The following is a 13,623-nucleotide window of genomic DNA, read 5'->3' on the forward strand; positions in this document are numbered from 1 at the left end:
TTCCGTCAAGGATATTAAAACTGTACCTTGTAAACTGGGAACTGATGACTGTGGGTATTTGAACAATACTCACGGGCTTCTCTAAAATGCTGAGAAAAAATGGCAATATTCCATGTTTGTCAGTTCTCCATATAAATTACAACTGCGTTAAAAAGTGGCAGTGCTCTCCCACCCCTGATCTCCTGTTAAGATTTCCAGCAGTGGAGGGAATTAATAATGATGAAGATGGTGATAAAGAAAGGGATTAATAAACTTAGAGGTGTATGTTGGAAAATGGGTAAGAGAATCTGGAAAGTGTGCCAGCATGGATAAGGATAAAACAACTCTAGATACAGGTGACTAGCTTCAAAGAAGCTAGGGTATCACTGTCAGCATTTTTGTTAAGGTATGATTTATGATGCCTAAAGAACATCCAATGTAAAGGATTGTATTGAGTTTGCATGGCAAAGTTTTAGCAACAAGGGGACTACAGGGGTGGCTCCTGTGAGAAGCTGCTAGAAACCTCTCCCATGTCCAATAAAGCCAATACCAGATGTCTCCAAGACATCTGCCTGGCCAAGGCCAAGCCCATCGGTGACAGTGGTAGCTCTGGGATAACAGATTTAAGAAGGGCTATAAAAACCCCTGTGCACCTGCAGTGCCAGAGAGGAGTGAGACTATGTGAGAGAAACAACCTTGCAGACACCAAGGTCAGTGAAGAAGGTCAGCCTGGAGGGGGCTGTGGCCTCGTGGGAAGACCACGTTGGAGCAGGCTTGCTGGCAGGACTTGTGATCCTGTAGGGTACCCACACTATTCCTGAAGCACTGAACCCATGGAAGGGACCCACACTGGAGCAGTTTGTTAAGAACTGCAGCCCATACGAAGGACTCACATTGGAGAAGTTCATGGAGGACTGTCTGCCATGGGAAAGACTCCACACTGGAACAGGAAGAGTGAGCAGTTGTCCCCGAGAAGAGGAAGGAGCAGCAGAAACAACATGTGACGAACTACCCTAATTCACTATCTCCCTGCTCCGCTGGCAGGGAGGAGGTAAAAAAATGGAGAGTTAAGCCTGGGAAGAAGGAAGGTGTGGGGCAAAGGTGTTTTAAGATTTGGTTTTATTTTCTTATTACCCTACTCTGATTGGATTGGTAATAAATTAATTTTTCCCCAAGTCGAGTCTGTTTTGCCCTGATGGTAACTGGTGAGTGACCCATAAGCCTTTTGTTATATTTTCTTTGCTTTGTCCTGCTGAGGTGGGGAGTGACAGAGCAGCTTTGGTGGGCAACTGGTGTTCAGCCAGGGTCAACCCATTACAAGGATCTTCAGCAAACACAGCAAATCAGTATCTTTCACTACTCTGTATTTTGGAGATTGCTACATAAATTTTGCCTAACAGATTTAAATTTAGGATTTCCTAAATAGTGGCTTCCTTGGTTATTGAGAAGAGACACTATTAATCAGGCCAGTTTCAGTGCTTTGCCAGCTTTCACAAGTCTGGCACACACTGAACAGTGTTATCAGCAAGATATCATACATCTTTTTAATTAAAAAAATTGATTCTGAGGTTACTCTGCCAAAAGATTAAAATGCTGCACATTATTTCTTATGTAAAACTTAATCTAAGAAACTATTTAATGAAGAGGTCATACTTTGAGATATGGGTTGTGTCTGCTTCACCATACATATGTGTGCTCTGATTTGGAAAAAGCAGTTAGAAAATCAGCATGGCAGCCAGTGCTACACTTGCTGCTGTCCAAGCAGTAATGATAGCAAGCAAGAAAAGAACAACAGAGAAATATGTTGGGTTTTGCTGCTGGGGAAATAAAGGTCAAACAAATTTTTAAGCAGCAGCAGCTTTTTTTTCTTTTTTTTTTTTAACCTGTCATTCTGTTTTCCTGACAATGCAGCACCTGGAAGAGTCATACCTGAAGTCGAAGAAGTTTCCTTTCCTACTATGACACAATTTCAGATGTCACAGAAACATTATAAAGTGTACTGTATTTTGAAGAAACTTACTGCATTGTGCTGCAGTAAATTTAGATTCACTGCAGACTCACTCTCCCTGGTATCTTTCTTTTTCCATCACCCTTCCTTCTCAAACACATGCACATTTATTTGTGCCCACACCACCCACCTTCTGTCCCTGTACAATGAGATAACACAACCCTCCTCCCCTAACTCTTGGTTAGGACCGTGCTCTGCACTGAAGCCTCGTGTCTGTCACCCCAGGTCACTTCTAGTGGAACAGCAAGAGAAAAACATCAAAATTGGCACTTTCCCTCCAAGCTTCCCAGCCTGAATACCTTTCCTAAATCTGGCTCTACTTCTTCTTGTCAGGAACTCCTGCCTGGCTCCCCAGGCAACCAGTTGTCCTGCTAATCTGATTTTTAATCAGTCCTTGAACTCTGTCTTAGCGTCTTGAACTCATAAAGCAATACGGCTCTGCTATTCTTAGTGATCCCTTTGAGCTTGCACGGCAGCCCTAGATCCAGCACCAGGCTTCGATTCCTTGTGTGTCTGGGGTTCGCAAAGTGAAGTAGAATATTACAGTGAGCAGAGTAGAGTGGTTGATATTAAGTTCAGGATGAAGAAGCTAATAATTCCTTAAGTTAGAGGACTTCAGACATACTATTTTGTTGAGTCCAGCACAGACATAGCCATCATACTTTTCTGAAAGATCCAGTGTCTCTGACTCTCTAAGCCCATACTTTGCACTCATGGCTTCCCACCTACTTTATAGCAAACACTTCTGTAACTTGAGCTGTGAGGATGACTATGGAAGTCTCTGATACAGCAATATAGAGCCTTTGGTTGAAAAGATGCTTTACCTTAATAAGATCTTTATTTTTAAGTGATCTTTTCCCCGTATAATGTGTGAATGTTTCTGTGGAGTAAATTTTCATTCCAACATCTAATAAATTCTTCTCCAAATAAAATTAGGCCAGAAAATATCAAACATATGCTGTTTCTTAAATGTTATTCCACATTTGCCACTAGTGAATATGGACACATAAAAATGATATGTGACACAAACATTTGTGAAAAATCTTCCTGAACATGCCCATAAGCTTTACTTTGCATCAAAACAGTGGTGCTAATTAAAGTCATGCCACAGCTTACCTAGATTCTACAGTACCTGGACCTACTGTTAAAATGTTAAGCATAAGGGTTACAGTAGTCTGTCAATCCATAAAGTTTAAAATGCATCACTGAGGACCAAAAATGATCTGCAAGCACTCTGCACTCCAGCTCACGGAGCAGGGCAACCAGTTCAAGATGAATCAGACGCTACTTCATTTCAGGGAGCACATAACAGCACATGGAGCATCCTTCCATAACTACATCACTGCATTTGAATTAACCACAAGAACCCTCAGTCTGACACTGAGAAGGTCATGTCATCAGCATGTTCATAGCAGAGAAATTGTTTACTTCTTTACCTTTATATTGCAGGTTTCATACAAATGGATCTCCAAGTTAGTAACAAGATAAACATAAAAGGAACACCATGTTTGTCTCTGAGATTAAAGATCATTCTGAAACAGTCCTCTAAATACAAACTTCCTACAATTACGGGACATTTCAAATAGGCTTCTTTTTGCAACTTCTTAATGAAAACCCATCATATTTTTACAAAATACTTAAGAATTGCTTAATTTAAGAGGAAATGTGTGAGAATAGCTAATCTGGTAGTTAGAGAAATTCTTGAGTCAGGGTACTCCAAGTAATTATTTGCCAACCAAAATTACATTAATGTGAGACCTGGAATCAACACAGGACACCCATTCTATCACGCTTCCAGAGGCCACAGATGTAAAAGGTAAGACATACCAAAAAGGTAACACATACCAAAAAGGTAAGACACGGGTTCAGACCAATCCAAGCAGCTGAGGAAACTGAACCACACTGGTACTCTGGCTTTTTCACTGACTTTGTGAATAACAGAGAGATGGCAAGTCCACCATCCTTCAAAGTTTTGTAAATTAAATTGAACTGGCTAGCTAACTTGTCTTCATTTAAGTAAGTTTAAAGATGATTGAATCTACAGCTACAGTAGGAACTGTTGAAGCAGAAGCCTTTCCCAAGCTGATATTGGTGATCCGATATCATAAAAATCAATCTTTTCTGTTTCTCCCTTTTGCCTCCATGAGTTTTCTCTCATTTCTTTGTCATTCCAGACGAAACAGGAGTCTTCTTTTTAAAACTCACATCTGTTAAATTCTTCCAATAGAAAGTTATTTCTACTTGGCAACAATTTCTAAAGAGTAGTTTTTTAGTTCTTCTAACACTAATAAGATAGGACAGGGACCCTAAGGTCAGTATATACTAATGAAATGAATCAGGAGATATGACTGAAATGAGACCCAGTGTGACACAGCTGCCTCCAAAAGAACCTATCAGTTGAACAAAACACGCTGGGACAACCTAGTATCTCAATTTCCAGTGCTGTTACCATGGTTTCTATAAAAAGACAGGAGAGCATTACAAGTGTAGTCTGTGATGATAAAAAAAAAGAAGAATACTTGTAATAGGATAATAAAATTATGGGTGACCTGTCAAAGACTGCTGTAACAGCTACTCGTGACTACTTACATTTGCCTGTGAAACAATGTGAATGGACAGAAGGTAAATTAATATATTCTAAATACACTTTCTAGCTATTGGGTTTCCTCTGCCTTCCTGTTTTATTTTGCTGGCACATAAAAATTATTTGGAGAAACATGACAGTAGCACAGTTAATATAAACTATTTTGCTGTTCTTGATAACCCCTGTAAAAACAGCCTGGCAATCCAGGACACACTGTATGTTTCGGTCAACAGAATGGCCTCAGCTCTGTTGTTTTAATTGCTGTTGAAACTCAGATTCAGCAAGATGTATGATATTAGTCATGGCTGACATACTACATTTATTTACTAAGCTTTACACTGCCAGAGTTTGGAAGTAGGTTGGAAAGATCCTGAAGCTAAATGTGAATTCTGATTTCAGTACCAAGCTTTATCCAAATGTGCTTGACTCAATTCATCTATGTCATGAAATTCTATCAAGTTACAGGCCTACTGCAACACAATAAACTCAGTTTTCTAAATTAGACATGTTAGTTCTCATCAAGGTAATCCAAATACTTATTTTACACGTGGAAAGTAACAGGACTTCCAACTCAACATGAAAAAGCCAAGTAACAGATTTGAATACGCATGTCCACATAGAGGATATGAAGATATAACATAACCTCAGCATTTGAAAACTCCCTACATATTTTGTCATTATAATACTTCAAATGCGATTGAAAGTCATCTGATTTCAAAAAGCTGGTCTATAGATAACAGCTCACAGCAGCTGAGCAGATCTAGTGATTCACTGCTACTGAAAGGGGTACTTTTGTCTACAATTTTATCTTTCCATTTCCACCCTAAAGAAGAGTCTTATTGTACTAAATTAATTTTAGTTAAAAGATAAAAGCCAGTTTGAATCATAGAATCATAGAATAGTTAGGGTTGGAAAGGACCTTAAGATCATCTAGTTCCAACCCCCCTGCCATGAAATGAAAGCATCTTGATCACCAGTCCTGCACCCAAAAAGTAAGGAAGAATTGTATAAGGTGATTTGATGACTTACCTTAAAGGAGATTTCATACTGCTCTCCTCCCCATATTTCTAATCCTGGATCATAGCCTCCCAGCTCCCAAAACCACTTCCGGTTGACAGCAAAGAGACCTCCAGCCATCACAGGAGACCTGAAGGATGAATAAAACAATACAAATGATAATGAAGATGTCTGGACCGTGTGTGTGTGCCTCTGTGTGTGTTTGTGTGAACTGCAAAATTATGGAAGGCATAGGCAAAGGATACTGTAAGCAAACAACTTTTATCTCTTCACCCCAAAATGGACTCTAGATGAGAAACAGTCAATGTACTAGACATGTAGATAGATATATAAAGCATTTGCTACATTCCCCATGTTCCCGTTTATTCATTGAACAAGCATGTGGAATTTACTTAAACTAACTCAGGATTTTCCACAAATAAAATAGAAAAATAATTCGATATTTAAAGTTAGTTTTAGAGAATATTTAAGAAAAGTGCATTTAAATTTACAAGCAGGAATTTTGTAATGGAAACTAAGTGTTTGGTTTTTCTTTTCACTACCAAGACCATGTTTTTAATGCAGTAAATACATTGCCAGCTCTAAAGATTTAAATGTTGCTCACTGATTCCTTGAAGTTGTGGTGGAAGGGGGATGCAAAGTGATCTGCACTGAACAGGAAGGAAACAACAGGCTGAAGAAAGTCCAACTCAAATGTGCAATTCAATCAATGCAGGTCAACACTCGCCTTATGAGTTTTAGAGCAAGGAGCGAAAAGGAACACATTCCTGTTCAAGACGGGTCAGCAAGAGCCGCATAATGCAACAGGGACTTGCATGGCTTCCAGGCAGTGCTTTCTTCTCACAGAAGAAACATGAAACTGGATCCTACGCTGTATGCTTAAGGCCACACTGCAGCTCCTGAGGGAAAATTACCCCATTTAGGGGCATTTTTCTTCTGAATTATTATAGATGGTTTGTTTGGGGCTATGGAAGCAGATGGTACCATCCCTGAAGAATTGACTAGAGAATAAGAACTTCCCCCTTTGCCACTGATTCAGGATTTGGTAGTAAACTTGGGACTGGTCGGTATCACAGGAATCCATGTATAAGTTGGAATTTTATTAAAGAGGACATCAAGTTAATGGAATGACATCCTGCCATATTTTTCCTGTCATAACAATTTTTATATTGCTATATCTTACCCAAGCCAGTGGAGAAGATAAAACAGCAGGCAGTGTGTCCTCTGCCACCATTAGGATGCTAGTGAATCCTCATACGCATGAATGTTAGAAAAATTATTCCCTCATCCTCATTCATGATAACAAAAAACATTGCGGATATTTTACCTCTCACTTCTATATGATAGCTTTAAATATATACATATATATATTTTAGATTGTATCTTATATTAAACTACCCATTCTCATGACTAGGGAGCTCTGTTTTTAAGAGATTTTCTACTTTCCCTTAGAGATTATATTTTTAAAAGCACATAGAAGCTCTGTGAAACAAAGCTGCAATATTCTAATTGGCAAGGCCCTGCACTGTAACATACACCAAATGCTAATACTTTTTTACTTTTATTGACATTTCATATCTCAAATATTGACTGTTCTTTCCACATATGAATAAATTAAATGGAGATTTTATTGGAAACCTTCCCCTGGGGATTCTGATTACTACGATACATTTTCAATTCATACTGAAGTAAATCTAACTACAACATGCCCTTTGTGACTTCAGGTTCTAAATAATCAAAACACAACGTCCTTTTATAAAGATGAACTTGAATAGAGAATGCTTATAACTAAATTGTTACTGACAGAAGAAATGCAGTCCCAGAAATCACTGGGGAAATGCAGGATTTCTTTAATTTACTTAGGTACAATATCTTTCTTGAGCATTTCTCCTGGCACACTGAATAGCCTCTGAAAGCCAATCCCTGCAGATGAATCAGATGGAAGATAAAGAAAAAACAGAGACTTCAAATTGCAAAATAATTGGCAGCTGCTTACAAATGATACTTTAGAACTAAACTGTGGATTTTCCAGTGCTAGTACAGAATAAAGAACCTCCTTGTTATTTGGATGTGAAAGTTCAGAACATTTATGACAATTAGCAAAACTCCCAAACAATGACTGGAACAGCAGCAAACTCATAGCTCTTGCACTTACTTAAAAAAAAAAAAGAAGAAAGAAACTGCATGTAATGTCCCTTCATTCGTTCTTACTCTACAAAATGTTCTGACATTTGTTGTTTTGCAGGAAGAGCAATGAAAAGGACAAACAGGATGGCTTTTTGATTTTCACTGGAGTGCGATGAGCAATAAAGCTGTGCGAACCTGACCACTTGGCACAGGGTATGTATTCCACTCCACGCCACGAGCCTGCTGAACAGGCTTTAAACTGTCTCCAAAATATGTCCAGTCCTACAATCATGACTGATATGAAAAGTCCTTTTGTAGTCAACAGGATCACTCATGCAGATAAGAACTGCACTGAGCCCAAAGGAAAAGAATTAATCTCTTGTTTAATGGCTTCCGTATAGAAATGTCAAGTACAAAGCAATGCTTGTAGAAGGAATTTTTCATGAGATGCCCTACTCAGACACTTAAGCAATCACACTTGAGCTGCTGTAGCATAATATTATGTGAGTAATTATAGTGGGAAGCTGTAAAATACTTTTTGTCAAAAACTTAGAAGGACAAAGACTCCCAAAACATCAGAAAGGCTGGAAGGCTAAGGTTGCGAAACTTAAAAATAGTTATCAAAACCTTCCACATGAGAAGTTCTGCACAGATTCACTGACTATACCTAAAAGAACAATATTGCAAGTAAAAGTCAGCTGATCCAAAAGCGACTCGAGAGGTCAGATTGCTGTGCTAAGATAGTTTGATTGAGTAGGAGTGCAAAAAGAACGCCCAAAAAAAATGTTTTGCAATAAAAGCCAGGCTGAGGAAAAGGCAGGTAAATGGTTAATGTGAAAGATAGCTCACAAATTAAAAAGTTCACTAAAAGAAGTGTAGCAGCAGCTTAAACTGTAGTCAGTGAGGAATTTTGTAACTTCTCATAATTTACATGCAGAGGAAGAAAAGAGACAATCTTACTAAGAATTTTCAAGGTGAGAGAATGACACATACTTAAAAGGAACATGAAGTTACTTGCATTAGAAACAAATGTGGTATATTGCAAACAAATGAACTACACAGCAGGGTCTGGAATCATTACACTGCAAAAGTGTATACAGTGGAACTAAAGGATTTGAGAAAAGGAAAAAGGAGCTTTGACAGCATGTAGAAAGACACTTAGGAAATGAAAGTGGGAAAGCACTTGTGCTAGAAGATGGATGCAGTAGGTACGCTGATGTTGAGACTGGAAGATTTTCAATGTATGATACATGTATTCAGTGTCATATAATGAATGTTTGTATCACCTGTTACTCAGTGTAAAGAATTTATTACACTGTGCATTGATTATTGTTAAACTGAGATGCTGTTGCATGCAGAGGTGCTTTGGAAAGCATAGGATAGAAATCACCTGACTGAAACAGGTGAAATTTGTTCATTATAACTATATCCGGTGAATGCCATATTGCACTATGCATCTCTTTGTATAATACAGACTCATTAAAGGCTATGTGCTGAACTGCTGAAGAGAAATGGATGAGTGCCAGAAAGAGGCATCCATCTCATGCAGGATATGTTAGACAAACTGACCTTCCGTGCCAAACCAACTGGCACAGTGTACAAAACCTGGAGTAAATGTCAGCTGGGGAGTCAGAGCTGGGTCATGCTGACCTTGTGAAGTCAGGGAGGTGATAGACGAGGAGGAAGAGGCCACGTTGCTGCTGGCACAGTGACAGTCCCAGAAATGACAGATGAGCTACTGAGTGAAGCTTTGAGCTGGGCTCGAGCACTTTTTATAGTGAATTTCAATGTCTTGTTAATCAACGAGAGTGCCCCTCCACCCTAGTGATACCACATAAGGGCACCTCAGAAGAGTGAATAAATTCAAATCCCTTATCTCAGTGGTTACTGCTCCCAGTGCTCTCTGCAGTGATTGCTGATACGGCACCAAACCTTCTTAAAGCAAATAGCAGAAGCTGACACTAATCCTAGATAACAAAGGGTTCTAATAAAACTAAAAACTGTAATCTGTGTATGTGTAATGTGAGAGACAGACTTGGTCACCCACATGAAGTGAATGCAGAAATAGAAGAAACTGAAATTGAGTTGCTCAAATGTCAAGAAAGTGATATAGATTAATAAAATGATGACAAAACTCATGAACTTAAATGTTGCGCCAGCTAGAGATAAATTGAGGGGCAGATTATATGCTGTGCATAGAAAAAATGTTGATGTAGCTAGAATGAATACGGATCAGACTTACTGATTTTTCAAGAAATAAAATAAAAAGGAGAATCTTTTATATAGATTTTTTTTTAATATAGATTTATATAGATTTTTATATTTTCACTCTAGAACCAGGTAGATTTAAAAAATGTATTTCTAAATGTACTGACTTTTTACATTTAATATATCTGCAAGACACTGTTTTCTCTTTTATCCATTCTAACATGAGTCACCTCCATCTTTACAAAACATCAACATTTAAAAAGTAAAACCTATGACATTACCCTATAGGATTTACTCTTTCTTTTTTTTTCCACCAAGAACAAGTGTCTAGTCTTCTGAAGAATTTCATCTTTGATGAATTTGTGCCCCTATCTGCACCAAATGATCACATAGGTTTTGCAAATCACTGCATTATTACTTCCTTAGAGTCTAGAAACAGAATCTTAAAATATATGGCTGATCAACTATGTAAGGAAAAGGTCTGTCTTAAAGTCGATTTGATCCCCACAAGAACTGTCCCCACCTTGGTTTATTCACTGTACATTCAAACCTGCCACCACAGTACACTGTAAATTGCCAGCTTGTTTTTTTCCCCTCTGCTAATGTATGTAACTCTGACATACCAACTATTTACAGTAAGGTAACCCAGCAATTTTCACAAAGCAAACAGAAGCTACTGTCACACGAATTCAAATGTATAGAGCTGTATTCCATTGTGCAGACTCCTATATATCCAGTTGGTTTCGGTAATCTCTATTCTTTTATTAAACTGTTGCATAATTTTATTGTCAGTCTTAAGCAGCTGGGATATTCTTATGTTAATTTCCCTTTGCTATAACTTTCTAAAGAGTTGATAGATTTAATACAGATGCATGCTGTCTCCATCTTACCTACCATAAATATGCATGAATGTTTCATACATTTCTACTCACTGGCATCCAGTCAACTATTTTACAAGTGATAATTAAATTGTGAGATAACTGTCCTGTAAGAGGCAGAGCACTCTTGTGTTTATTTCTGTGCTAAATATTCTCCTGATTTTTTTCCCCAAACTTTCTAAAATACTCAGTCTTAAAGAGTACTCAACCATAGGCTAGCACAAAATAGCTAACTTTGCAATGATAAATATATTGCTTTTTAAGCAGCTGCATTCAAATTCTATTCAATGTTGACAACAAAATTATTCCCTTTTCCAGAGCAGAGCTGCATTCAGATTTAGCAGAGTTCCATTATGTTTTAAAGTAATATCTTTCCTGGACACTCAAACTTGTGAAATGCTAATGTGGCAGAAGAGTGGGTATGTACCCAACAATACCCACCAGTGATAGTAGCAGCTTATGACAGGCTGTGACAAAGTCATACAAGCTTTTCCTGATGCCTGGCTACTTCCCAGCACAGAAGGCACTATTATGCAGGATAAAGAACAGAGCTAATTTTCTTTGACTGGTACTTTTGGAGCCTGCATCTCCACCTAAACAATAGACTCTCTACAGTCTCTCTACTAAAATCGCAACCAGGCCTCATTTTGATGCTAAAAGTAGCAAATTTTTCATGACTAGCAGAGGTCAAAAAGTTTTGATAAAAATGTGCATTCTTATGTAGTAACTGTTGTTGGAGATCATGACCAGTTAGTTTCCTTACATGAAAACTGTCTCAGTGGCATTTTACACTTGAAGCTTCAAAGTACAAATTTTTGGCATTCTTTGCGTATTTTTCTTAGGACATTGCTAAACTCCATTGAAAAAACCCCTGTGTTGTAAAAGAGTGATGAGCCCTTATGTGGGTAATGATGCTGAGGCCCATTTAGCCTCCCCTTTCATATTTAGAAAATTAATGAAGCTGTAGAAGAGGTGTGTAAGTTGGGTAGAGATGGAAGCCTCTGAAAAGGCTTCTACTTCTCATAAATCAAAAGTCTATATGAATTATTGCTAGGGGAGATCTACAGGATTCTAACTAAGGAGGCAAATAAGCAGAAACAAGCATTCTGAAGCCATCCTACAAGCAAAGGTGTTCAGAAGGATAAAACTGAGGAGCAAAGTAACAGCAAGTCATACTAAAGAGACCAGCAGTTCTAAAGACAGAGGCCTGAATGCTGTGAGCAGGAAAGGGGAGTTGGGAGCAGCACTTCAGCTGAGCCACATTCATGTCATGAGGGGGATGGATCTTGGAATTAGGAGTTCAGCTGCAGCAAAAACCCCTTCAGCCTATTAGTAGGAAGTGAGCAAGAATTGCCAGGGGAAACAAAAAAGCCCTCTAAGCAAAATTTGAAACAAGTCTATCGATTTAGCACCTTTTCGTATTTGATGGGTATCATTTATATTCAGTGTTGTCCCTTGAAAATATAATATTTGAAAATTAAATGTAGAAATAAAGATTGATTAGAGGCAAAACATTATCAGCCATTCCTAAAACAGGAGCATTTTAGCTCTCCTGGGTTTTGGTAAGCTTCAGTTTGAAGCATATTGAAAACTAAACACATTTTTAAAAAATATACAGTCTTTCTCAACATGTCTAGATTCTCAACTATACTAGATTCTGCATTTAAAGTTAACCCAAGATGAGGATTCAAACAGACAAGTAGTGTTTTGCAGAGCATAAGAATTCTGGTAGTGTAGGAAGTCACTCTGTTTCTGGTTCTTGTGAAAATCCAATTCTTTTGATTAGGAAGGCACAATGAACCTCCTACGATCATCTTTTCCCTCTGGGTTATTATGAAATATGAAGCTGGAATTCTAAGACAATGCCAACGCTCTAACCCAAGTGTACATCTTACTTTTAAACAGGAAAAATCTGTTCAAGCTAACAAGGAAATCCACGTCTATGGAAAGTAACACTTAGGTAAATGTAATCTCAGTTGAGATTACACTTCTATTTTCAAATAAGGAACAAGGCCAGCTGCATATGTTTAAATTATCCATCCTGGCTGCACAGTGACTCCATCACCACCCCCCTTACATTAGGGAATAACAACAGTTCCTTAAATCCCACCACTATCTGTTCTCTCAGAATATATAGGGACAGGAGCTGAACAGAATTACTGTCCAATTACCATGTTATCTTCCCCTGTTTAGATGTAGTGGCATAAACCAGAGAACTATCTTCCATTTCCAGTGCTTACTTTTGCTTTATTGTTTTACTTAAGCCCAGTGTAGCATCATAAGTAAAGTTTTCTCAATGAGAAATTTTAAAATAAAGACGATAAATTGATTCCTCTTAAAACATTGCCGCTGGACCAACACAAGTTCTTATTTCCAAAATAGCCTTTTAATTCAGACCCTGTCCTCCCAGCAGAGATTTCTGGATAAATAATGATAACAAATCCAACTGGTAAGCAGTCTGCTATTAAAATTTACAGGTTATTCTGATTAGCTCATTTGAATTACTATAACTCTATGACTTTGATTTCTATAACTCTAAACCACTATGTATTTATTCCAAATTAAAGTAGATTTTAAAGACATTACAGCTCAGAAAAATAGTTTTGTACATAATATGCAAAAGTGATTTCACAACAGGATCACAAACCGCTTCAGGAACAGCCTTTTTTTTGCATAGCTGACACCTTCCAGCACAACCTCACAAGCAGACTGGGGCAGCTGGACCACAGAGTGCTCTGGCAGCGCTGCTCACCCTAGCCTCTGCTCTGCAGGCAGGACCAGTGGGGCTGTGTCCATCGGGCCTGTTGTCATGGTTTAAGCCC

At 38.3% G+C, this 13,623-nt stretch overlaps 1 protein-coding gene across 1 annotated transcript in view; it reads right to left on the bottom strand.

The window, feature by feature from the left end:
• GALNTL6 (polypeptide N-acetylgalactosaminyltransferase like 6) overlaps positions 1–13,623 on the bottom strand; it is a gene marked incomplete at its 5' end in the record, with an annotated part of 488,304 nt that overhangs the window by 36,721 nt on the left and 437,960 nt on the right. The window contains one exon of the mRNA XM_080614349.1: positions 5,601–5,718. Within this exon, the coding sequence (XP_080470475.1) occupies positions 5,601–5,718 (118 nt within the window). The remainder of the gene's footprint in view (positions 1–5,600; positions 5,719–13,623) is intronic.

This window comes from Psittacula echo, assembly GCF_963264785.1.
Source record: "Psittacula echo genome assembly, chromosome: 1".
Classification (NCBI taxonomy): Eukaryota; Metazoa; Chordata; class Aves; order Psittaciformes; family Psittacidae; genus Psittacula; species Psittacula echo.